General features: G+C 52.1%; 1 protein-coding gene across 2 annotated transcripts in view; it reads left to right on the top strand.

The window, feature by feature from the left end:
- The window catches only part of GLI2 (GLI family zinc finger 2), a 239,354-nt gene that overhangs the window by 57,682 nt on the left and 156,689 nt on the right, over positions 1–24,983 (top strand). For both annotated transcript variants that reach the window (XM_079132140.1, XM_079132139.1), the window contains exon 2: positions 4,689–4,854. In XM_079132140.1, the coding sequence (XP_078988266.1) occupies positions 4,719–4,854 (136 nt within the window). In that variant the 5' untranslated portion in view covers positions 4,689–4,718. The remainder of the gene's footprint in view (positions 1–4,688; positions 4,855–24,983) is intronic.

Here is a 24,983-nt window from a genome sequence, read left to right as displayed (position 1 = left end):
CAGAGGCTGGGAACTCTTTGGAGGCTGCGGCAGATCTGTGTCTGGCAAGGGCCTGTTCCTCAGAGATGGACCAGCATGTCTGCACGTGGTGGAAGGGCAGAAGGGCTCCAGGAGCCTCTTTCTGAGGCCACTAATCCCATTCACGAGGGCAGATTTCTCCTGACCTAGTCACTCCCCTCAGTCCCACTTCTTAATTTTTTCTTTTTCTTTTTCTTTTGAGATGGAACCCAGGGTCGCTTTACCACTGAACTGTATCCCCAGCCCTTTTATTTTTATTTTTTTATTTTGAGACAGGTCTTGCTAAGTTACTGAGGCCGACATCAAACCTGATATCCTCTTGCCTCAGCCTCCCAAGTTGCTGGAATTACAGGGATGCACCACCACACCTGGCCCCACTTCTTAATACCATGCAGTTAGGTTTCAACCTATGAGTTTTGGGGGACACAAACACTCAGATGATGGCATGCTGCTACCAGAGATGTCCACTGCCTTTTCCTTTTCTTCTTTCTGGTCTCCTTTTGTCCCTAACAGAAGTTGCCACAGTCTCTGCTTTTTTCCTTCTGGACATCTCCACCAGTGAGGTCTGAGAGTTCTGAGTTGCTGGGCCTCAGTTTCCCCATCCATACTTGGTGAGGGTCAGATCGATGCTTCCCAGGAGTCTGCTCATCTCAGCCCCTGTGGGGCTTGGTTACCCAGCCCATGGGTGCCTCACGTCCTCTTCAGATTTCTGGGCCACAGAGAGAGGTTCCCCATGCCTCCCTTGTCCCTGCTCAGGTGGGCTTGGGCCTGAGGGGCATAGGGTCTTGCCCTGAATTGAAGGAGATCAGAGTCAAGCAGTGAGCCAGGGGGGCACATGGCAGACGTGACTAGGCTGTAGGAGAGGCTGCATGGGTCCAGGGAACATCCAAATCTAAGGGGAGGACCCTCAATTTATTTGGGAGTGTGTGCAATGGATGGGTAGAATTGCTGCCAGCCAGGCAGCTCCCATCACCCAGGAAGAATTTGAATGAATGTACAGCTATACCCTACCTGCCCCCCAAATCTGCCTCAGCAGATGGGACCACCTGCATGAGCACAGTGACTGCCAAGTACAGCCCCAGCCAGAGCCTCAGCTTTTGCCCAGCCCTTGGTGAGGGTTCCCATCCAACAGTCTGGCCGTCTTGGTGTGGCCTTAGAATAGGGCCATGACCAATCCTGCTTCTGGGCTTGCTGGACTCCAGAAGTACTCAAGGTTTGCCAGGGAATTCTGAGGCAAATCCCATGGCACTTGGGGAATCCTCATTCAAGGGACAACTTTGGCCTCAGACGTCCTGGGTTCAAGGTATGGCACAGCCGTTTATAAGGAGTGTGTATTTAGACGTGTTACCTAGTGTTGGTTTCCTCCTAAATATGTTTTGAGCGTTAAATGAGCCTATTCTGCCTAGTGCTTGGTGTTCGGTAAATGCTGTTAAAGTTTTATTGTTCAACTGTCATTTTGATTTTCGTCCTATTTCCAAATCCAAGGTCTGTTTCAAAGACCTGTTGGGAGGAAACCCTCGCCAGTCTACAAAATCACTTGCATTTGAGAGAGCTGTGATTTTTTTCTGCCTCAAAGGTCTGCTGGTGGCGTTCTTTGACAGACATTCCTGGGCAGTCACTCTGTGTTAGCCATTACTTACCTGGAGGTGGCCATGAAGATAACATGGGTGTGGGTAGGGACATCATCTGGCTATTGCAGAGCTCAGACCAATGGGCTGTGAGGGGCAGGGGGCATCCTGGAAGAGGTGACATGAGTGGCATCTTGAAGTCAGAGCAGGAGTTGGTCAAATACAGAAGAGGTGAGGGGTTTCCTATGGGGGGATTGTGTGCAAGCGGGCCCCACCCACCTTGCAGGTAGACACAGATAACCTCTACCCGCAGGCCCCAGGGCCCAGCAGGGCTGTGGTCAGGGGAGGGATGTGGTGAGACTTGATTTTTGGGAAGTCGCCTGGGTATAGGGTTGGATGATCTGGAGAGTGAAAGTTGCCCAGCAGGGAAGAACACAGAAAACCAGCTGGAGAGCCACCCTGGAGAGATGCTCCGGGGATGAAGCCATGGTGCTCGTAGCCTACTGAATGCAGGATGAGAGGGGAGAAGGAAGGTGACCTGTGGGTGCTGTGCAGGTGACTCAGTGGGGTGGTGCTGTGCCCTGGTTAAGTGTGTTGGGGGGATAATGGAGGAGAAGCAGCCTGGGTCAGGCCTTGTTGCTGGAGGCTCATTTCTATAGCCAGATGTAAAGGAATGGATTATAAGAACATTTTTAAAAGAGAAGACGGGCCAGAGGGAACCCCACAACTCACCAAAATCCTTAAGGAAAATTTCCTGTCCCCCCATCTGCTTGGGTGTTCTGGGCAGGGAGTTTTGAAAGATCGTGGGAAATGGACAGGCTAGTGCATGCAGACAGGACCAGGAACCACAGGGTTTGCTGCCCGTCCTTCACGTGTCCCACCCTGTTCTTGTACACTCCACTTTTCTATTTGGAAGAATGTGGAAGTATTGTGAGGATTTAAAAGGTAAAATTCTGGGGCTTACCCATGTGGATTTAGTGTGGGGATGGCGGGGGTGGAGCTGGCCGCTGCCTCTGGTGTGTGCTGCTCTGTGATCCCTAACCCTCCCCCTCGCCCTCCACGACCCTGCAGCACCCGCCTCCTTTCATACACAGCAACCTCGAACCTTCTTAACTCCACAGCACCCTCCAAATGTGGTCCTGTCTCCCTGACTCTCTGAAAGCCACACTTCCTGACCCAATTGCCTGTTCCTGTTTCCTTCTCTTCCGCCACCTGCCCAGGCCCTGGTGGCCACCTTGCGACTAGAACTACTTAGCTGAGGTCCCTGGTTGGCCTCCGTGGCCATGATGGAGCACTTCACTCTTCTCCCCAGAGCTTCACTTTCCTGGGTTGGCTTCCAGGACCCTGCACTCCCCTGTTTGTTTTTTAACTTTTCATCCGTGCCCCTGCCTACAACCTGGCCGTGCTTGGTTGGCATCTCCCTGCTGAAACTTCCCCTTCCCCCCTTCCTTGGTTATCTTGTCCAGTGGCCACCACATTCTCTCCTCTAGCCTCCAGCTTCCCCTGGAGCTCCAGACTCGTGTTCCCAACAGTCTACACTCTCTGCCACCTCTGCAGGTCTCTGTAGACACCTCAAACTTCATGTGAGCTCCCTATGTCTGCCCAGAAAGCTGTTCCTTGTCTGCTGTCCTCCATCTTTGTAAATGGGGGCTTTGCAGAAAATAAGAGTCATCTTGGATACCACTCTCCTTTGAAACTCTATAGACTTTCCAACTCTATTCTGTAGTGTTTGACTTAAATATTGCATTAGCAGTGTCTGTCCAGGTTGCAGCATCTTACAAAAGTGCTTACTGTGGACCCACCCATGGCTGGGGACCTGCGCCCTGCATCCCACGATGTGCTCCTGCCTTAGCCGTGAGCCTGCCTCTTCTCACTCCGTCATATCCCGTCTGTAGCTGTCTCTTGGCTCTGCCTTCAGAAGGTCCCACATTGCACTAGCTTCTCCACCACTGCTTAGACCCCAACCATCTTGATGGTTCTCTGGGTTATTGCAGTAGTGCCACCTGCCCCCAAATTTTCCCCAAGTACCAGCAGAACGATCCCCTCACACTGTGGGTTACATGCAGATTCTCCTTTGCTCAAGACCTCCTTTCATCTGGCCTGCTACTCTCTCAGACCTCAGTGACCGCTCTTTCCTAGAGAGGAGGCAGGGCCCTGCTGCCCTTCACTGCCCCCACCTGCTCTGCTTTGCTTTTCAATGCCACCTCACACTCACTGAAATTAAACCTACATTTTCTTTCCCCCTTACTTGTCCTCTAAGTAGACTGTAAATGCCATGTAACATCTTCACTATCAGACATGATGACTGATCATAAAAGGGACTTAAGAGTAAACTGACTATGTGGACGTGGGGATGCACTCCTGTGATCCCAGCTATTTGGGAGACTGAGGCAGGAAGATCCCAAGTTCAAGGCCTGCCTGGGCAATTTAGCAAGACCCTGTCTCAAGGTATAATGAGAAGGGCTGGGCGGTAGCTCAGTGGTGGAGGGCTTGCCTAGTACATGGGAAGCCTAGTGTTCAATCCTCAGTACCACAAAAATAACAAAAAACAAAGAAAAGAAGCCTTAATGAAAGGCTGGGTGTCAATAAACGATGAAAATTTGTGCAATGCACGGGTAAATGAATGAATGAACATACAAGTAAATAAATGAAGGATGAGTTCAGGTGAGCAGGGAGGTGACAGGAAAACTAAGTCCTGTCTTTGAGGACCTCTAGGTTATTGTTTTTATTTTTATTTCCCCTGTGATTCTAAGTTGGAGGTCATTCCTTCTGATTTCATTTCTCCTGGTAGTGATTTCTTTTTTCTTTTTTCTTTTTAAATCTTTCTACTTGACTCACATCAATGGGGACTTGTAGCTTAAATTTTTAAAAATCTGGGTAAAAGATGTGAAAATGCTAGACTGTTGTCCGTGTGGTTGTTCGGAAGACCAGATGAATCTCAGGATGAATAATTCTCAAAATTAATTAAACCCTCCTTCCCAATTATAAGAGAGTGAGGAGGAAGTTGGTTGCTGTAGGAGCCGGCGGCGGCGTGAATCTGGGTCGGCGTTTCCCGGCTGGTTTGGGTACAGTGTTGGTGAATGTCTTTGTCGTCTCCTTCAGGGTCGTCACCCAGGACGATGAGCGGCTGAGATGGAGACGTCTGCCCCAACCACGGCTGCCGAGAAGAAAGAAGTCAAAAGTGGGATCCTGGAGGGCAGCGGTTTCCCCGACCCGGGTAAAAAGGCCTGTCCTCTGGCGGTGGCCGCGGCCGTCGCTGCCCAAGGAGGTACTTTCTGTTTTGCACACTTGGCGAGCAGCAGGGGTGTTTTTCATTAGCCCGTTAGGATTTAATGAGAGTGGTGGCCCCTGTCATCAGGGAGGCCTGCTGGGTTTATGGAGGGTGGTAGAGAGGGCGCCCCTGCTCCCAGGAATTCCAGGCTCCGTGAGGACAGTCGCCTGCAGGTTTCCCTGGAGGTCTGGCCACCTCAAACCCTGGGGACTGGGACATCCCAGACTCTGCGGGTGGGAGGGGGAAGGGAGCAGAAGCAGGCTCTGTGTCTCTGGGCGACCCTGGGATCTGTTCAGCTGGCACATTTGAGATGTGCCCAGAGAACTTCTTGCCTCTAGCCTGCCGAGGACTATTTTGGAAAGTAATTGTCTCCTGATGCCTTCTGGCTGTAATTAGAGGGTCAGGTCTGGAATTTAGTATCTTAGGTGAATTTCTGGCCAACTTAATTATAACAGAAGGAACTACACGAGCCACAGCCTCTCATTTTACTACCCCGAAGAGAAATGCTCTCTGGTTTCCACTGGTCCGTGCCAGCATCCCGTTGGGAAAGTTTGGCGGGAAGGCGAGACCTCCCCTTGTGACTGTGCCGTCCATCTGGAGGCCACAGAACTATTTCTGTCTCTGAGGAATGGAGAGTCTGAGATTTCTTTTCTTTCCCTTTTTATTCAAGTGCATTTAGATTTAGTCATGCCCTGTTGCTCTCGCCGCCCAAGAACAGCTCAAAGCGCAGCGAGGGAAGAAAACGCGCCTTCGCTCCCACTTTGATGCTGGCACAATTGTGGGGGTGTTTCAAGAGTACAGACCCCCACTCAGTGGGCCAGGGCGGGACTCAGTTTGTGCATTATGGGACACCCTCTCTAGCACCCTTTCAAGCACTGAGCTGATGCTGTGTCGTGCTGGTCCACGGGCCGCAGTGGGTGTAGCTGGGGCTGGAGCTCAGGGAACAGAAAGATCCTTGTGGGGCATCATTGGTGTGTGTGTGTGGTGGTGCTGGGAATTGAACTCAGGGCTGTGCACACGCTAGGCAAGCGCTCTACAACTGAGCTACACCCCCAGTCCCAAGTTGTGTTTCTAAGAGTGGATTTGAGGACGTCCAGGCTTCTGTTTCTGTATCTGTTTTTACTTTCCCTGTGATTCTAAGTTGGAGTCACTTTGGGGCTGTTGGTCCAGGTCAGAGGAGGGAGATCTGAGGTCAACTTTTGGGCTCCTTCAGGAGGTAGGTATCTGGCATCCTGACCTGGGGATGGCCTGAGACTCCTGTTCCCCTTGAATCCGGGCTCTTCAAGCCTCTCTGTGGGGATAGAGGCACAGCTCTTACATGCTGTGGGAGGAGCTGAAGCCACAGTGGCATCTGGTGCCACAGGGAGGGAAGAACGGAGACAGGGTGTGGCTGAGCCAGAGTCCCAGCCATGTTTCCTTTCCTCCCCTAGGTCAGGGTCTATGGTGATGCCTCAAGACGTCCCTCTGCCTGGTTCCCTGAGGCTGCATGAGCTCCCAGGAGCTGGGCCTCAACATATCTCTGGCCTGCCCAAGGGACCCACCTGGGCCTGGCCTGCCTTGGCGTAGCATGCAGTGCGATTTACTGCTGGGTCACAGCAGCAGAGAGCAGACTTAGGTAGCAATAAAACAGTAATTAGGATGTAATTGAGGGAAAAGCCCCTCTAGTGTCAGACCTGCTTGTCACTATTGGGGCAGTAACAACAAAGCTCCAGGGAATTTCCATTGGGAGGATGGAAGTTGGGAGCATAGCAACTCCAGAGGAGCCCCTGCCCCACCTCTGCCCTCCCAAGACGCCTGCCCTGTCCATCTCAGAGGTGCACTGTCCTGCCGATGCCAGGGGCAGGACAGCTTGGCTGGTGGCTTAGCCCAGGTGGACTCACGCACAGGAGCAGGAGCCTGCTGGTTGACTTGCAGCAGTTTCGGGACAGGTGCCTATGCTGCCGCAGAGTCCCAGGGACCCCAGAGTGTCCTCATCCATTGCTGCTTCCTACACTTTCCCCTGAGCAATTTATTTGGGAAAAGCCCTCCTGGAGCCAGGGAACAGCAGCTATTCTGCTTGGAGCAAAGTGGTTACCATGGGGTGGGTGTCTTTTGCTGGTGGACTTTGTGACTGCACTCAAGGTGGGGACAGGGAGGTCCAGTGGTGCTGCCAGAGGGTGCTGCCTGGGCCCCTCCTGATCTGTGTTGTGAGGGCATTTGACAGGTGTTATCCACAGACTTCAAGATCTCAGGACCTCCATCTTCTTAAATCTTACCGGATGGTGGCAGGGGTGCTGTGAGCCAGACTCCTCGAGCACTCAGCACACTGGGGTCCCAGAAATCTCCAGGGAGCCTGTGACGTGGGCCTGCCTGTGGGCAGGTGAGGTGAATGTACTGATGCAGGGGCCAGGCAGCAGCAGGTGGCTGGTGGGGGACCCCCTTGTGAGAAGATGCCCCTGTGCTCAGCTTGGTGCTGGGCTCCACGGGAGGGGCTGCGAGCTCTCTTGCGGCGTAGGAGAAAGTGTGGGATGGGAAAGTGTGGGGCCAGGAAGGGCAGCTGTGGGGAGCCAGCGGTGTGGCCCAGGCCCTGAGGAGCTGGGCACTCAGCCTATAGGCATGTGGCTGGGTGTGGCCGTGGTGAGGAGGGGCATGGCTGCAGGAGGGCCTGGAGAGGGACAGTGCTGCAGGGTGCGTGCTGGGCTGCAGCAGGGACACCCGCACCGGGCTGTTTGACCTCCCACCGGGCACCAGTTCCAGGTGTTTCCATTTCTCCCCTAGAATCGTAGGACTTCGGTTGGTTCTAATGGGGAACCTACTTCAGTCAGAAAAGATTTAATTTCCACATGACTCACATCTGAAGAGCTGGAACTAACTATTTGGTGATAGGGGTTTAGTTGATCAAACTGTGGAACATCTGGAATAGATTGTTAGATAACTCTTTTTTTTTTTTTTTTTTTTTTTTTGATAGTGCTGGGGATTAAACCCTGGGGCACTCGACCACTGAGCCACATCCCCAGCCCTTTTAACTTTTGATCTTGAGACAGGGTCTTGCTAAATTGCTGAGACTGGTCTCAAATTTGCAATCCTCCTGCCTTAGCCTCCCAGTTGCTGAGATTAGAGGCGTGCACCACCACGCCTGGCTGTGAGGTGTCTGTTGAAAGTGCTTATCAAGACCTTATGAAAGCTCAAGAGGGGTCATGCTTGTGTTCTACTGTGGAGTGGCCGAAGTGGGAGGCAGCTGATGACAGGCCCCATTAGGAGTGAGAAAGAACAGCAAGGGCCTGAGTGAGAAGGCGGGAGGTCCCAAGGTCAATGCTGGAAAACCCAGGCAGGCGCCCTGGTGACTCACCTGTGGGCCCGGCCTTTCCTGTGTTGTAGATGAGACACATGGGACTTGCCCAAGGACACCAGCTGCTTCAAGGGCGGGCTGAGTGTGGGTGTGGGCCTCCTGCCTCTTACATGAGGAGAGTCTTTCTCAAGTGCAGTTGTCCCTCAGTAACCATGGGGGATTTACTCCAGGGCCCCTGAGGACTCCAAAATCTAAGGACGCAGGTCCCTGTGATCAAACGGCTTAGTTTTTGCACATGACCGACTCACATCTTCCTGTAAACTTCAAAATCATCTCTAGATTACTGATAATACCTAATACATATAAATGCTATATAAATAGTCGTTATACGCTATTGTTTAGGGACTAATGACAAGGAAAAAAACGACTTGTTTATTACAGATGCATTCTCCCTCCTCACCCCCTGAATGGCTTCAACTTGTGATTGGTTGAATCTGCGGATATGGCACCCTCAGATATAGAGAGCTGACTATTTTATTTTATTAATTTTAAATAATATCTATTTTTTCGTGGTATTGGGGATGAAACCCAGGGCCTCAGGCGTGCTAGGCCAGCGCTCTACCACTGAGCTACAGCCCCTGCCCCTGTATTTGCTTTTAGATTGTTACTTTAGTTTTTGAGGAGTGTCTGGGGCCTGAGCTTGGACTCAGCCCAGCTCTATACTCTGGGGTAAGTGTCTGCCTTGGAAAGGTCTCCATGGGTCATCGTCCTCCAGACCTCTCATCTGTCCTAGGGGCTGGCAACACCTACTCTCTTCCAGACAGCCAGTTTGTTGGAGTGGGGAGCCTTGGCATATTCTGAGTCCCCTGGCTCACCTGGCCTCTGCTGCCTGACTTCCCTTAGGAATCTGTGAAGCTGGAGGCTGGGGGTGTCCATCAGTCTCCACCTCCCTGAGCCAAAGCGTGTATTGGAAGTGTCTCTGCAGGGCAGGACCAGGAGGCCCCACGAAAGAGCAGTGCTGTCGTCAGAGCGGGAAGAGCTTCCTTTCAGCACCTGGGGGAGCAAAGGGAGAGCTGAGACAGCAGCTATGCCGGGTGGTTCTTCCCGGCTTCTTCAGCTGTTGCATTTACACTTTGAAAGCCATAAATCTTTAAAAACACATTTTGGCCCAGAGCTCTTTCCCCCCTCTAAATTTTAAAATAGTGTAATTTTAAAGACAATTTGATTCAGATGTTTCTTATTGCTGTACACTGAGACTGTCCAAGTGCTGTTGCATTTTCCTCTTCCCCTGTGGGTTTTTATTCCAAAAATCTTTCTGGACCTCTCTGTGCACCTCAGTGGACCTGGCTACCATCAGCCTTAGAGACAATTGCAATGGCTGGAACCGTGAAACAGCCAGGCCTCGATCTCGTGAGTTTTACCAGTGTCTGAAATCCAGCAGCCAGACAGGCTTTGGAAACCCTGGGAAGTACTACAAGGCCAACACTCAACTCTGAAATGGAGCATCTACTCTGGCTAGGCCAGGCCTCCTCCCTGTGTGTTCTTCCCCAGCAGCAACAGCATCCCCTGGCAGTTGGTGCTGAGGCTGGAACCTGCGGCTCGTGTATGCTGGTGAGCACATACCCTCCCTCTGGGAATGCTGATTCTTGGGCCTCTCTGCAGACCTAGTCATTCTGAGCCTCTGAGGGTGGAGCACATCAACCTGTGCTTAAACAAACTGGATGATTTTGATTCACTCTTCTTTCTTTTCCTTTTGCAGTGCAAGGTTTAGAACCCAGGGCCTCTTGCATGCTAAGCAAATGCAGAGATCATAGGAGATTAATAAGGGGCTTACATATGCCCAGCACAGGGCTCTGCATGGATCGGAGCTGCAGTTACCACCTCTCTCACTACAGGCAGCACCGGGTAATAGTGAGAACAGGTCAGACTGTGGAGCCAGACTGCTTGGTTAAGTCCCAGCCCTGCTAACCTCGGGCAAGTCCATGCCTTCTCACCTCTTCTCACCTGCAAAATGGACGTAATGATGATACCTATTTCATAGTGTTGCAAGCTATTGAAACATGAAACGTGCTTAGAAAAGCAGTTCCATGTGAGGTTCAAGTGCAGTGTTTGCTCTAATATATTACTTTTCTTCTCCCCAGTGTTTCTTTTCTGGGTCTGCAGGCTCTGCCTGACTCAGAAGGCTTCCCTCCCAAAGGCCATCCTCTGGCCAGATACCTAGTGGGAAACCCCGGTTTCTGGTGCCATCTTACTTGACACCAGCGACAGGAGCCTGGACTAACAATCAGACTGGGGCTCCTACCTGCATTGCTGTGCTGACCTAAGCGGATCCCTGGCCTCTCTGACTTGGCCTTCTCCCCGGTACGCTGGAGGGTGGGACCAGACAAAAGGGTGCTGTAGTTGCTAAGCCGGGAACCTCACGAGGCCACTGTAATAATGCAGGCTCCCGGGCTGACCCCCAGGGCGGGGCCTGGGAGCGTGTATTCTTAGCAGGTTTCCTAGGTCTTTGGGGATAGCTGGTCAAAGGCAGGGTCTTCACGTGGGTGGGATAACTGACTGTGATCAGGACAGTGCAGCCGGGCCTGTCTTGGCATGACCTTTGCCACAGTGCTTTGGTGATCGGGGAGGCCTCGACACACCTTGCTCACACTGTTCACCTTAACCTTGTTCACTGGCCCCACTGGCTTTCAGGAAGGCTTCTTCGAGGCACAGCTTGACTGGGCAGTGAGGCATCTAGGTCTGTACTGAAATGCTGTGCAATCCCAGGATAACTATTTAAGCGACTTGAGCATTTTCACTCATCTGACCAGGGCTACCGACCCTCTTCCCCCAAACCACTCAGCCCTCGCTAGGAAGCTGTCTGATACCCTTTCATACCTCAGGATCCTGGTGCTTTTGCCCCTTATCTGTTTCTGTGCCCTCCAGGATGCCCATGTGGGCAGGGCCTTGTTCAGTCACCTCTGTCCTCTTTCCCCACACCCCAAGCCACAGGCATTCCATAAATGATTGCTGAGTGAGTCTGATGTTGTCATGCCAGATGTGTAACCAGTGGGCTGGCTTGGCCAGCTGGCCCTGATGGCCTGAGGTCCCTGGGAATGGCCCTGCTCCTTGGTCTCCTGTGCTCCACCCCCCAACACCACCCCATAGCCTCTGCTGTCGAGGGGGCCGAGGGGGCAGCTTCCCTTGCTTACCTGAGTTTCTCTGTTGGGACCACAAACCTTTGCCTCGGCGCTAGGGATGCCCTCAGGTGTGACTAAGTGGGCAATTATTCTTATTTAAGTGATTTTCAGGATTGCGTTGATACTGCTCCTAAGCTTGTTTTATGACCCAGCAGCACAGAGCAGCCTGTTCCCATCAGATTTTGTCCAGAGAGTGGATTTCATTCAGGTCCCCCTGACAGAATAGGCTCACCCAGGAAGTCCGGCTCTGTGAGGCACCCAGGCATATTTCTGTTGGTTTTCAGGACATACTGTAGACAGAGCACCTGGCATGGGTAAAGGGGTGATGTTGGAGGTTCTTTCCTGTCCACAGAGAAGTCTACTCGGGGAGCTTATCCTGGCCTAAAGCCACCAATGGTGGAGACTCCATATATACTATGTTTTATCCTACACATACATACCTATGATAAAGTTTAACTGGTAAATGAGGTACAGTAAGAGATCAGCAACAACAATAATAAAGCAGAACAATTTTACCAATAGACTGTAATAAAAATTATGTGAGTGCAGTCTTTCTGTGTCTCAAAATATCTTATGTGTTTACCTTTTCACTTAAAGGAAGCACTTCATGGCTTTTCTTTGGCACCTCTGAATTGCCAGGATCACTGTTCTTGTGCTATGGAGTCATTATTAAGTAAATAAGGAGTACTTAATCATAAGCACCGTGATACTGCAGCAATTGATGTGATAACTATGATGGTTGCTAAGTGACTAACAGGTGGGTAGTATATACAGCATGAATACTTGGGACAAGGAGGTGATTTACATCCTGGACAGGATGGCGTAGGATGGCAAGAGACCACTCAAGATTTTATCATGCTACTCAAAATGGCATGCCATTTAAAGTTTATGAATCATTTATTTCTGGAATTTTTCACTTAATATTTTTGGATCATGGTTGACAACGAGTCCCTGAAACTATGTAAAGGAAAATGGCAGATAAGGGATGGGCAGTGATAACAGTAATGACTTCTGGCTGTTGTGAAGTGACCAGGACAAGGTTTGTCAAGTGGATAGCAGAGTGCCCGGGCACAGAGGAAGTGAGTGTTGAACGCATCCACCTGAGCAATCCCTCGCACACCCTGACCTCGTGCTGGCTGATGTGCCCTAAAAGCTGCTTAAAACAGTGGACATGCATAAGCAGGCCAGCTGCTCCACTTAGCCCCAGAACAGCAGGCCTGGTCCCTGCTCCTGGCCCAGCCCAGGGTCTGTGCTCCAGGAGGGTCCCCAGCCCTTCCCTGGCTGCTGCATGTCACATCCAAATTTTTGTTTTCTGACTGACCACCTCTGCTCTCCGGAAGGGAAGCCTTGAAGGATAGGACTGGAGGCTCCTCCTCCTCCTGTTTGCTCCTGGGGCCTTGGCCTTGGCTGACACTGTGTGGTTTCCTGAGGTTCACTGTGGACGGTAATGAATGGAGAGTTGGGGAGAGCTCCGAAGTCCTTTCCAGTTACAGAACAGGAAGAAGCTTCAGAGATCAAGCCTTTGAATCTGTTCATTTCACAGATGTGGAAACTGAGGTCCAGAGACATAAAACTCAGTCACTTGAGGTGACATCATTGGGACTGGGAACCCATTCCCCTGGAACTTCCCATTGTTTGGGACACAGCTGTCCCCCATTCAACCCAGCCCCCTCCCTCCCAGCCCAAACCCCAGATTCCCAAATTGACGGTGTTTATGTTGGAAACATTTTTCTGACGTTTGGTTCTGTCAAAACTAATTTCAGCATTTCTAAAGCTGGGTAAAAATACGGCCTCATTACTTTGATGTCAGTACATAGTTTACTATTAGTATATTCTGGGGTTTATCATTTTAGTCATGTTTAACACGGCTGCGCCAGGCATGCACTATTAAATCTGGCTTATTTTACATTCCTGTCCGGAATTATTTATTTGGAACAATTTCCACCCTATCAAAAGACACAGCTAATGCTGTGTTTTAATGTGTTATTTACACACAAAATAACCTATTTACAACTCAGCATGCGCTAGAGGGAGAATGGATGGGCCCCAGTTCCCTGCGTCCTGTTATATCGGGGTTTAACAATCTGGATTGCTAATAGAACCATTTATCATTGGTGGGGAGCTGGGGGGGTGCAGATAATTTATTTTATGTTTGTGGCCAGGTCTCACCGCCTCTGATCTTGGGAGCATTTTGAGGATAATGAAGTCAAGCCTGGAGTTTGGGGTGGACATGGATGTCGGAAGGGGCCTGGATTCTCTGTGTTCATCTCACTGATGGTTCTGGACTGTGGACCAGAGATGTGTGGTCATGCTGGAGACCCTGCCTCTGCCCTCTAGGAATTGTTCGTTGGAGGTGATACCCAGGCTGTGGTGATTGATCCTGCCCAGGGGACTGTACGGAGCAGCAGTCTGAGCCAGGCCTCAGGGATGGCCAGGTTTTCTCCAGAAAGAGGCAAAGGGTGGTTGTTCTTAGTTGGGATTGGGTAGTACAGCCCCTTGGGAACTCAGGGGTTTGAGGATGGCCAGCCAGGCCAGGTGTTCCTGGGTGTCCCAGGGAGTTGCCTGGTGGCTGGACCTTGCAGGCTGGGTAGGGGCTCCTCAGAGCCTCCTCTTTGAACAGACTCTGAGGGGTTAGGCGGGAACAGTTTGTCAGAAGCTCAGTGCCCACTGCAGAGGGAACAGGAGGTGTGGGGTGCATGGCATCCCAGAAGCAGAGCCGTGGTCTCTGTCCCCGGGAGCCTGTTGTCTCCCCACGGAGAGATCAGACACCCCAGTTGCCATCCCAATGTGGGATGGCCTGCTACATGGTTCAGCAAAAGGGCAGGAAGGATCAGGGTCTAAGCAGGTGCCCTGTGCCCCCTCTGCTCAACAGGGGCCCTGCAGGAAGCCACCACATGATCAGATCCGTGGCTGGGGAAGAGCCACCAAAACTGTTTATCAGGCATGGCAGTGCTTAGGGCAGGCCCTAGTGGAGACACTCAGCAACCAGCACCCCAGCTGCCATCCTGGTTGGGGTCCCAGGTGTGGGCTTGGGCAGACCAGGTTTGAACTCTTGCCCTGCCCCTTGGGCACCTTTACTGACCAGAACCCCAAGGTCCTTCATCATGGGCACAACACTAGCTTTGGAGGCTAGGATGATTAAAAATGAGTGTGAAGTGCTTCGGGAGCACTTGGTATACCGTAGGCTTTCCATAAATGGTCGTTACTGCTGGTAGTGTTGCCTTTTGTTCTCTTCCTGTGATGGTTAATTCAAGGACTAGTTTCTGACAGTAGCACATTTCCCATCAGTGTTCAAGAGAGTGAATGAAGGAGCTGAATCTTCACAGTGAGTAGCACTTTCCCATGTTGTGCAGGAGGGAATGGCATCCTGGACTGAGGAACAGCATGGGCAAAGGTCCTGGGGCCTGAGGGTGGTACTGGGCGGCCAGCAGTGGTGCTGAGTGGGGAATGCTGGCAAATAGCAGTGCTTCTGTCAGTTCTTGGCAAGGGTCTTCCTTGACTCCCTGGCCGTGGCACGAATTCATGTCTGAGGCTGAGGCTGTGTCTGGTGGCCTTTCCTGAAATATGTTCTCCAGCTGCTCTGGCCACACGTGGATGCTGGCTGCTTATCTGGATCCTGTGTGTGTGTGGCTTACTTGGACCCCTGTCCCCCTTTTCCTGCTGGGTCGACAAGAAGGGAGGGGACCCCGTAGCTGCCTTTGGCTCTTTAGCTTCGAGCATGTTCTGGCAGCCCTGCTTGCCGAGAGCAAGGACCACTGCCATGTTTCTGGGGAACTGGACAGTCTGCAACCCTGGCACTGGGCAGCCAGGCCTCTGGGCAGAGGAGGTGGATCTCCTCTGCCGTCTGACTTTGCGTCCTGTTTCCAGTAGCAATATTTGAGAAGAGGTTTGGGTTTGGCATGGGACACCTCCAATTCCTGAGATTCTGAAAACGGAGGATTGTCCTGGAGAAGCCTTCCCCACAGAAGGGAAGAGCTGTGTTCACGGCACGGTGGGCTACTGGCCAGGGCAGGGAAGCCCCTCTCCCCACTGACAACCAGTGTCACTCCTCCTCCTCGGGCTGTTCCCTGTGACACCTGGATCTAGGCAGCCCCGTCGGCACTGAAGAACCTAGGACGGAGGGAGCTAACCCAGGGGCCGAGGGTCAGAGAGGGAAGCAGAAACCAGAGGCGCTTTGCTGATCCGAGCTGCTGAGGCTCGTTGGGGGCCTGACCTTTGTCCTGTGTCTGGTGCCAGATTGTGAGGTCTCCACACTGGCCACATTTTTCAGTACCGTGCTGGGGACAAGGAAGACAGCCGTTGCCTTCACTGAGAGGGCAGGCAGGGGTGAGTTCATATCCAGGTGCAGGCGGAGGTCCCTGGCCTCGTCTGAAGTCGTGATGAGGTCACCTCAGCCCACTCTGCAGGGCAGGGACCTGGCGTGTGGGCAGTGGAGACTTGCTTGTTACTCTCACTGGGAGGTACCATGGCCTGCCAGAGGGGCCTGCAGTGAGTCCTGGTTGTATCCTTAGGGTCCACAGCAGTGCAGAAGTTTCCAGCTGCTCACAGGTGACAACAGCACCCACGTTCACACTCCCATCTGTGCCAGCTCTGGGCTGGCTATGGAAAGGAGGATCAGCAGATCTGCTCTGGGTCAATGCCCAGGACAGCCGAAAACATATGTTCATACAAAAACTTGTATATGGTCAAAAAAATTTTTTTGGTGGTACTGGACATTGAACGTAGAGGTGCTGACATCCAGCCCTTTTCACTGTTTTTGAGACAGGATCTCACAAAGTTGCCCAGACTGGCTTCAAACTTGAGATCCTCCTGCTTCAACATCCCGAGTGACTGGGATTACAGGTGTGCACAACCATTACAGGTGTACACGTTTATGTAAAACAATATTATTCATAATAGCCCCCCCCCCCCAAATAACCCAGATGTCTATTAGGTAATAAATGGATAAATAAACTGTGGTATACCCATACAATGAAATATTACTTGGTCATAAAAAGGGATGCAGTACTGGTTTTGAACCTCAAAAACACCATGTTAAGTGAAAGAAGCCAGAATAAAAAGACAAATATTATACAATTTCAGTTATATGAATTATCTAGAGAAGGCATATCCATAGAGACAGAAAGTAGATTAATAGGTTCCTGGGGCTGGGGGAGAAGAATGGGGAATGACTGCTATGGGCATGGGTTTTCTTTTTGGGGCAATGAAAATATTCTGTAATTAGATCTCAGTGGTGGTTGCGCACTCTGTGAATGTACCAAACCCACTGAACTGTAGACTTTACGATGGTAAATTTTATGGTATGTGAATTATAGCTCAGTTTTAAAAAGGAAGTGGGGGGGCAAAGGAAGAACTGGTGGCAGGAAAGAAGAGAGGAAAACACTGCCGGCAGCCGTGCATGCTTGCTGTGCGTCTGGGCCTGGCCCTGTTTCGAATCCACAGCCCCTTTTGGGACCCCAGTCTGCAGGAGCATCGCTGCCTCAGGGAGCACCTGGCCTCCCTCTTGGCCAATGAGCAGCCTCCCCAGCCAATTCTATAGGCTTCAGGAGCTCTAAAAATAACTGAAGTGGAAGGAGGGTGTTTAATGACAAAGTAAATAATTACATTCAGCGTTGGAGTTTGGAGGGGAGCTGAGTAAATCACTTTGGAAAGAGCCCCAGGCCCCCGCTCACTGCAGGCCTTTATCACCAGCTCTGTCCTCCCTTGGACTTAGGATAATTGATGGCGGGTATCTGAGCTCGGCAGCAGCAGGTCAGCCAGGGGCTGAGGGTCGATGAGCTCCAGGGACTGGGAGATGCTGTTCCAGGATGGGCCTGGGCTCAGCGCTGGCCCTGGCCATCTTGCTGGACATTGCTAGGGAGGGCTCTGTGGAGCGAGGAAGGTTAGAATGTTTTGAGTTTCTGAGCAGGAGAGGCTTCTGGGATATCTGGTCTGCAGAGGCCCAGAGAGGGCAGAGGTCTTTCCAAGGCCACACGGTGAGTACCTGATGGGATCTGGTAAGGAGGAAGACAACTGCCCCCCAGCACCAGGAGGACTCAGGAAGCCCTCAGGAACTGGCAGCATTGGGCAGGGTCTGCATGGCGGGGGCTCTGGCTGCTCTGGCTCCCTTGTCCTGGCGGGAGCCCCCAGGGAGCCTCTTCCCTTCACCATCTTCCTCCATCACACCCTGGCCTCACCTTGTTCTTGGTGAGGAGCAGCTGGTGCCCTCCAGGGACCCTCTTCCCTATCCCTAGCCCTGGAGATGGACAGGCACTAGTCTGTGGGATACCCTGACAGGGACACTTGGGATGCATAAGGATACAGGAAGATGGCAGTGCTTTGGCCTGAAATGATAGCTCATCTCTGATGGAAAGTGGGTCAGGACACTTGGTTGCAAGTGACAGGAACCCACCAGACTCTGAGTTGCATGGAGTTCTTGACCCCAGACCTAGGAAGACCAGAACTCAATTTGGCTTGCGGGCCAGTCGAGCACCAGGCTCCAGTGATGGCCCTGGGTCTCCGTCTTCCTCTCCATGCCCCAGGCTGGGCAGAGCGGCTGCAGGGGCGTGTGGGCCTGGCGGTCATGGTTCAGAGGGAGGAGGGTCTCCCTCCAGGCAGTGCCCGCAGATGACCCAGGGGTTTCTCATTAGATGGGACTGGGTGTTGTGTACTCTGTGGTCCAGGCAGTGTGACCAGGCCCTGCTGTGTTCTGCAGGGCCACATGCACAGCCCTGTAGTGTGGGGAAGGTTGCCTCTCACCTTTAGGGACTGTGTGTAGAAGGATGGCGTGGACCCCATGTGATGCCAGTCAGGCCAAATATAAATGCCCACACGTGAGATGTAGGCACCTGTGGACACGTGCTGTGCACGGCAGTCAGAACGGAGGCCCTTCAGAAGCAGCCCGACCCCTGGCCGTTCTGTCCCTATACACCTCACTTTTTGGACTGCACCCAGAGTGACCCAGCCTGTCCCTCTTCTCTAGTTGTCCTTTATAGCTTCTCATGAGGGTACTCAAAATACCCTGAGAAGAGTCAGATGTGAAACTTGGAGAAGAAAGTGGTCCCTTAAAGAATGAGTGGCCTGTGGGTGAGCTGCAGGGCCGGGAGGACTGAGCAGAGGCCTGGAGACAGGGAGAAAGGCGCCCGGGAGCAGGACGGAGCACCCTGCCTGGGAAGAGGCTTCATGCAAAGGGCAGGAGCAGAGATGCAGTCGGACGAGGAAATTTGGAGTAACTGTGGGGAGCCTTGGATGCTTGCAGAATTTGGACTGTGGTTCGTAGGGAGCCATTGAAGGTCTTTGAGCAAGGAAGAGACTTTTAAATAAACATGTCTTTTTGATGATTCCCTTTTTGATGATTCCATGCTCACCAATGAAACAAAGTGATCCCTTTTGAATTTCTTTACTTTTCAGAACATTATTTTTCCTTTCTTCCTTCCATTCTCTCTCTCTCTCTCCCTCCCTCTCTCTCTCCCTCTCTCTCTCCCTCTCCTCTCCCTACTTCTCTTCCTTTCCACCAATATTTATTGAGGACCTACTGTGTATCAGTCAATGGGGACGATGTTGGAGCCACTAGGACAGAGCATGAACACACAGGCAAAGTATGCTTCTGAAGGTTCGGGGGACACAGGCAATTACTGGAACCAATGCTGTGTGGAGAAGCGTGGAGACGGGTGTCCCGGCAGGGAGAGACCAGGCTTGGAGGCCCAGCCTCTGCTGAGGGGGATGTGGAAGCCCCTGCTTCTCTCACATGTGCTGGTCGGGGTCATGGAAAACCACGTCCTCTGCCAGGGAAAGGATGGAGCTCACCCCAGAGCCAGTCGCAGGCTCAGCAGCTGGCTCAAATCGTCCCTGTGTGGCAGAGCAGTGTCATACTCACAGGCCATAGACGGGTCCCTGTGCTGTACCAGAGGGTTGGAGTTCAGTAGAAGCAGCTGGAGGTGACCCCTGAGGGGGCAGGCGTCCTGTGTCCTACGCCCACTGTGGGAGCTGGCCCCGTCCCTCTGGTCCTTGGTTTCACACAGGAGTGGTAATGACCTCCCTCAAAGGGCTGTGCCAGGACCGAGGCCCAGACCCAGGGCCATCCTCACAGGGGCTTTGGGAGGACGGACCGCAGGGCACCACAGAGGCTCAGCTGTCTCTGGGCGCAGTTCCAGCTGTCCCCACCCTACGAAGCCCAGGGAGTCTGTCTGGGGGAGTTGCCGTTCCTAGTCTCTTCAGGTTGCGGGATGCCCCTTTCTCCTGTCCCCATCCTCGACGTGCAGGCCCTGCCCTCTACTCGTGGGACTCTTTCCTCCCAGGCTGTGTTGTCCAGGTCTGTGCATCTGTTTGAGCCCTCAGGTGTGAGCCCTGCCCCCGTAGCTCACACCTGGGGGTGAAGGTGAGGGTCCTCTCTTCTTTCTGTGTCTTACCAGGCTGTGCCAAGGGTGGGGGACCCCTGGCCTTGTCGTGGAGCCTTTGTTGGGTAGGGGAAGAGTGCTGAGCTGTAGTGGGAGGTACAGGTCCTCTTGTCGTGTAGGATCACGGTGAGGTCCCCTGGGGGATGGCAGTGAGAGGGTCCTGGAGAACTCGCAGCCTGCCCCAGGATGGAAGGCCTCAGGGCCTGGATCCTCAGTAACGTCCTGGCAGGGCTGTGGGTGGTCGGATATTTCTTTCTGTGCGTGTCTCCCCAAGGAGGGATCAGAAGGTTCTGGGAATTGAAAACATACAACCAAAGCAAAAAAACCCAGAGTCAGTGTTTCCTCCATGATGTGATTCTAAGAGCTTTGTTGCTTTGGGACCGGGAGGAGGGCAAGAACAGCCTTTGAAAGTTCTTCCCAGAGGAGGTGGGATGGTGTGGGTACCACGTGGACACAAAGTCCACACACACGGCTGCCACACGTCCTCGAGCCCCATCCCACAGAAACAACCCGGCCTCACACAGGAGCAGCCGGACCCCCCTCAGTGGGTCTGCGTCTTGGCAAGGGTCTGACGGAGATTCCAGGCCTGCCTGTGCAAGAGTGGCTGCTGCGGCAGATGGGTGCCACCTCACGGGTCTGCTGGACCATCCTCTTGACAATGTTGGCCTCGCTCCTGCTCTTTCCCTCTCAGCTGCCCCTCCAGCTGGCCGATCTGCCAGCTTCTCCACCACCTCTTGTGTGCAGTCCACACCTTTCTTGTGTGCAGTCTTGGCCCCAGGCTGGTGAGGGTCTTGGGCCATCCCTTCCTAAGGAAGATCCAGACTGTTTCATCATTTGGGGGTGGGGAGGAGATGCTGATTTTTTTTTTTTTTTTTTAAAGTCACTGGCTTGCTTTTTCAATTTTAACCTTTAAAAAGCTCTTAAATGTGGAAGCAACCGGGTGAGGGTGGTGGAGATGTTTTCTGACCCTTCTGTAAATTCAAACGTAAGGTCTTGAGTGAAACAGGCCCTTTGCTGGTTACAAGTTTCTTCTCCAGTTGCAGAAATCTCTCCACATGTTTTCCCTGCACGGCTCTATTCAATCCTGGCTGCCAGTCAGACAACTGGAAAGCTCAAGGATGTTTTTCTCACCTCAGTGGTGGAAGCCTTGACAGCACACAGTAGGGAAGATGCACTTTGTAGGTGTGCAGGTAGTTTCTTGGTTCAGGTTCTCAAGAGTAGGTGCACTAAGATGAGGATTCCAAGGCACATGATTTCTTTGGAGGCACAGGGAGGACAGAGGGGAGGGAGGGAGGGAGGTAAAGGGGACCTTACCAAGCTATACTGGAGCTTCACCCTGTGGGATTACCCCTCCCCAGGAACGTGGGAGCTGGGTCTGAACACCCACTGCCCACAGTGCCCCGTAAAGGGCTGCTCTAGCATTTTGGGCCTATGGCACAGTTGGGCTAAGCGCGTTTTGGAGACAAACCCTCTGACAGTTAACCCCACGGTGCCGGTGACTGGAAATGGGTGTATGTGCACCACAGGGTGAGGATACTGGGCTGTGGGATTTGAGTGGGAACCAATGGAATCGGCTACACGGATCCAAGTGGCGGGTGCTAATCCCCTGATTTTTGGGGTCTGGGAATCCTTTTCCGTGGCCCACATGGTTTCATCATTAAAAGTGAGTTTGGACGGCCTAAGGACGTATGGATGTGATGCATCAGATGTTTCCCAGCAAGGAGGCAGGCCATCTGGGTGTCGTCAGATGCTTTGCTGGGAATGAGTTGGTCAGATTCTGCATTGAGAGTAGGGTTTGATGGGATGGAGGACAGGGGGACAGGGGCTGCTGCTTAGCAACAGAGCCTCAATGGGCCTGAGGTCCCTGAAGATGCAGTCGGTGCCTCCTTGGTGACAAGGGTCTCTGTCTGGCCTTTCTGAGGACTGTTGGTGCTGGAGGAGCCCTGGACATGGGGACCGTAATGGTTCTCCCAGCCAGGCTTTTTGGGAAGGAAGAGACCCCAGACCCCAGACCCTGAGCCCCGGGGATGAGCCTGATTTATAACCAGTCACTGAAAATATATACAGTGAAATGAACATCTCTGCCACAGAGCGGGCGCTCACCGGCTGTTGTAAAGATAAGTAACGGCAGTTTTCAGGCCACTTAAACCCTTACCTTTGGGGTGTAACGGGGTCTCTGCAGACAGTAAGTCTTTATCGAGAAATGTTTACTCATAAAAGGACACAGGGAGGCCTGGGAGAGAAAGCACCTCAGCCTTTTATGGTGCTGCAGCCCGTTTGTAGCAGGAGCTGCAAATCACCCGCCGGCCGCTGGTCGACCCCGTCCAAAAGTTGGGGGTAGGAGTGAGAGTTCTGAGTGACTTGCTGGTCAGGTATGATGGTACACAGCTGTGATCCCCAGCCCTTGGGAGGCTGAGGAGAGGATTGTAAGGTCAAGGCCAGCCTCAGCAACTTAGTTAAGACCCTAAGCAACTTAGTGAGACCCTGTCTCAAAATGAAAAAAATAGAAAGGACTGGGGATGTGGCTCAGTGGTTAAGCACCTCTGGGTTCAATCCCTGGTACCAGAAACATACAAACACAGACTTGCTGCCTTCTGGTTGGCATTGCCCATCCCACTAGCCCCCTCCCTCTGTTCTTCCCATTGATGGGAAGGACTATGCTGCTCTGTGTCTGGCTCAACCATCTGCTGTGGCTCCCAGGTGCCAAAGGGTTGAACCTGAGTTCTTTTATGGGACAGGCGTATCAGGGATTGAACCCAGGGGTGCTTAACCACTAAGCCACATCCCCAGCCCTTTTTATGTTTTATTTTGACACAGGGTCTCACCAAATTGCTGAGGCTGACTTTGAACTCAAAATCCTCCTGCCTCAGCCTCCCAAGTCCCTGGGATACAGGCGTGCTCCACCGTGCTGGGTTCTGTAGGCATATGTGGCCCCCACCCGCCTCTTCAGCCTCATATGGTCCCTCCCACCCAGGCCTCCTACACCTCTTTGGCTTTGCATAGTTCTCCCAGAGTGCCTTCCACCGCCTGCCTCCTTGCACTCTACCACTGAGCCACACCCCAGCCCTCCTCTGCTTTCTACCCCTGGGAGGGTTACCTAGACACCATCCCACGTCAGTAACAATGGCACCAGCAGAGCAAAACCACCAGAGTGAAAAGGGGCAGGGTTGGTCCATGGAACCAGACCCTCCCCGTTTGTTTGAAGACTCTGAAAGGCCAAGTACTCTCTAGTGTTGGACCAGAGTTACTGATGGTTAGTTTGGGGAGGGCAATGACAAGTTAGCACCCATGAGGGTAGTTAGAGCTTATCTCCACCTTCCTCAGCTTCCAGTTTTATGACCAAGGGATGGATGCCCTGGAGGCTTCAGGAGAAGCTGGTGGCCATGTTCTTTCCTGGCCCAGGGGCTCCCTGGGAGTGGAAAGGGGCTCCAGCCTCCACCCTGCAGGCCAGGGAGGATGTTTTGGGGCTGAGGAACTGCCTGGAGCCCAGAACATTTGGGAACCATGAGTTCCAAAGGTTTTGGTCTCTGGATCCCTATGTGCTTAAAGATCACTAAGGAGATTCCAAGGATCTTCTGTTTACATGATTTATATTTTTTTGATATACAACTCATTTGAAATTTTTAAAAATATTTTTTATTTGCTCTTTTTACACGAAAAGAGAATGCATTTTGACATATCATACATACATGGAGTATAACTTTCCATTCTTGTACATGATGTGGAGTTTCACTGGTCATGTATTCACTTGTGAACATAGGGAGGTTATGTCCGATTCATTCCACTGTCTTTCCTATCATTTGAAATTTTAAATGAGAAAATTTTAAAGACTTTTCTTTCAATCCATTTGAAAATAATAATGATAGACCTATAATTTTTATGAAACTATTTTCCAAAATAAAAACATTTAGAAGGAGTAGAATTACACTTTGTAAATTTCTTTAATTTCTTGCATATTGGAAGACACTGGGTTTTTTCTTCTACTTCTGCATTAAATCCATTCCACTAGATTGTTTTGTTGGAGTGTGAAGGAGATCCAGCCTCACAGAGAGGTGAAATTAGAAAAGAGGGCCATTTTAAAAGTCTTTTCAGCAAATTGAGATTTTCTTCTTTGGTACTACACCAAAACTCGTCAGGTGGTTATTTCTTAAAATTAGTCTCAACGTGGTATCTGAAGCAGAGCAAAGATTTTCCTACACTCTGTTCTTTAAATCAGCATTGTCTCTCTTGCACTCTGCGTGGATATATTTTTTTACCTGTGCATTATTTTGTCATTTGGAAATATCAGTTCCTGGAGTTGTGTGAATCTTCCAAGTGTATGGTGGAAACCAGCGAGACAGGGAGAGATGGATATGAGGAAGACAGATGTTGTGGAAATGTTACTGCTTATCTCTTCAGAGAGGGCCACTGCTTCCTTCTGTCTTTCCTTCTGATCTTGGTTTCTGCTGTGACTGATCCTAACCTGGAACTGAGCAGGGAGGGAAGGGAGATTTTGGAATCCCAGTGACAGCTTGGCCCTGTGGCTTCGGTGGGCAGCCACCCCCAGTGCTGCCCTGGGGTCTCTCCCTGATGTTCCCTGCTCCCCCTGGTGCATTTCACTCCTGGAAGCTGCTGACTGTGCTCACGACCTCCCTGTCTCCCCTCTGGTGGCACACAGGCCCAGGACGAACCCTGCCACTTCACCCAGACGGCCCTGTCGAGCATCCCCGGGGCTGTGCAGGGCTCTTCATTGTTTCTCTTGTCACCATCTCGTCTGTGCTGACCCCTCCGTTCCTGCCCTTTCCCTCCCGGACATCTGGACTCCTCCTTATGTTCTCTCCCCTGTGCCCCCCGGTCCTTGACTTAAGGTCCCAGGGCTCTGTCCTCCTCCATGCTCTTCTCTTACAGTCCCCTGCCTGTGCACTTGGACAGTCGCATGTGCACCTGGACACCCAGGACCTGCTCGGCCCTCTCGGCACCAGGTCTCCCCACGTACCTCAGCTCATCCTGCTTGTCCAGTGGCCTGCCTGACATCACTCTGTCTGCAGACTCCACGTCTATGCCTAATGCCCCTTCCCCACCCACCCAGGAGCGCAGCCTTGTCAACCACACACTCATACATGTCAAACATGAGACCAGTGTCCCAGGTGACCTGAGATCCAGGATGCTAAGGGCAAAGTGATGGATTCCCCCTGGACCTCCCGTGGGCATACTTCCCACAGGATGGGTGCCTTGCTGTTCCACACCAGGCCAATGGGGGGGTCCCCAGATGTGTCAGGGCCTTACCACAAGGAAGCAGCAGACCGTGATAGGATGGGATCTCAG

This window comes from Sciurus vulgaris (assembly GCF_902686455.1).
Source record: "Sciurus vulgaris genome assembly, chromosome: 3".
NCBI lineage: Eukaryota > Metazoa > Chordata > Mammalia > Rodentia > Sciuridae > Sciurus > Sciurus vulgaris.
The sequence above is the reverse complement of the archived record's forward strand: the minus strand, read 5'-3'. Positions and strand labels throughout refer to the sequence as shown.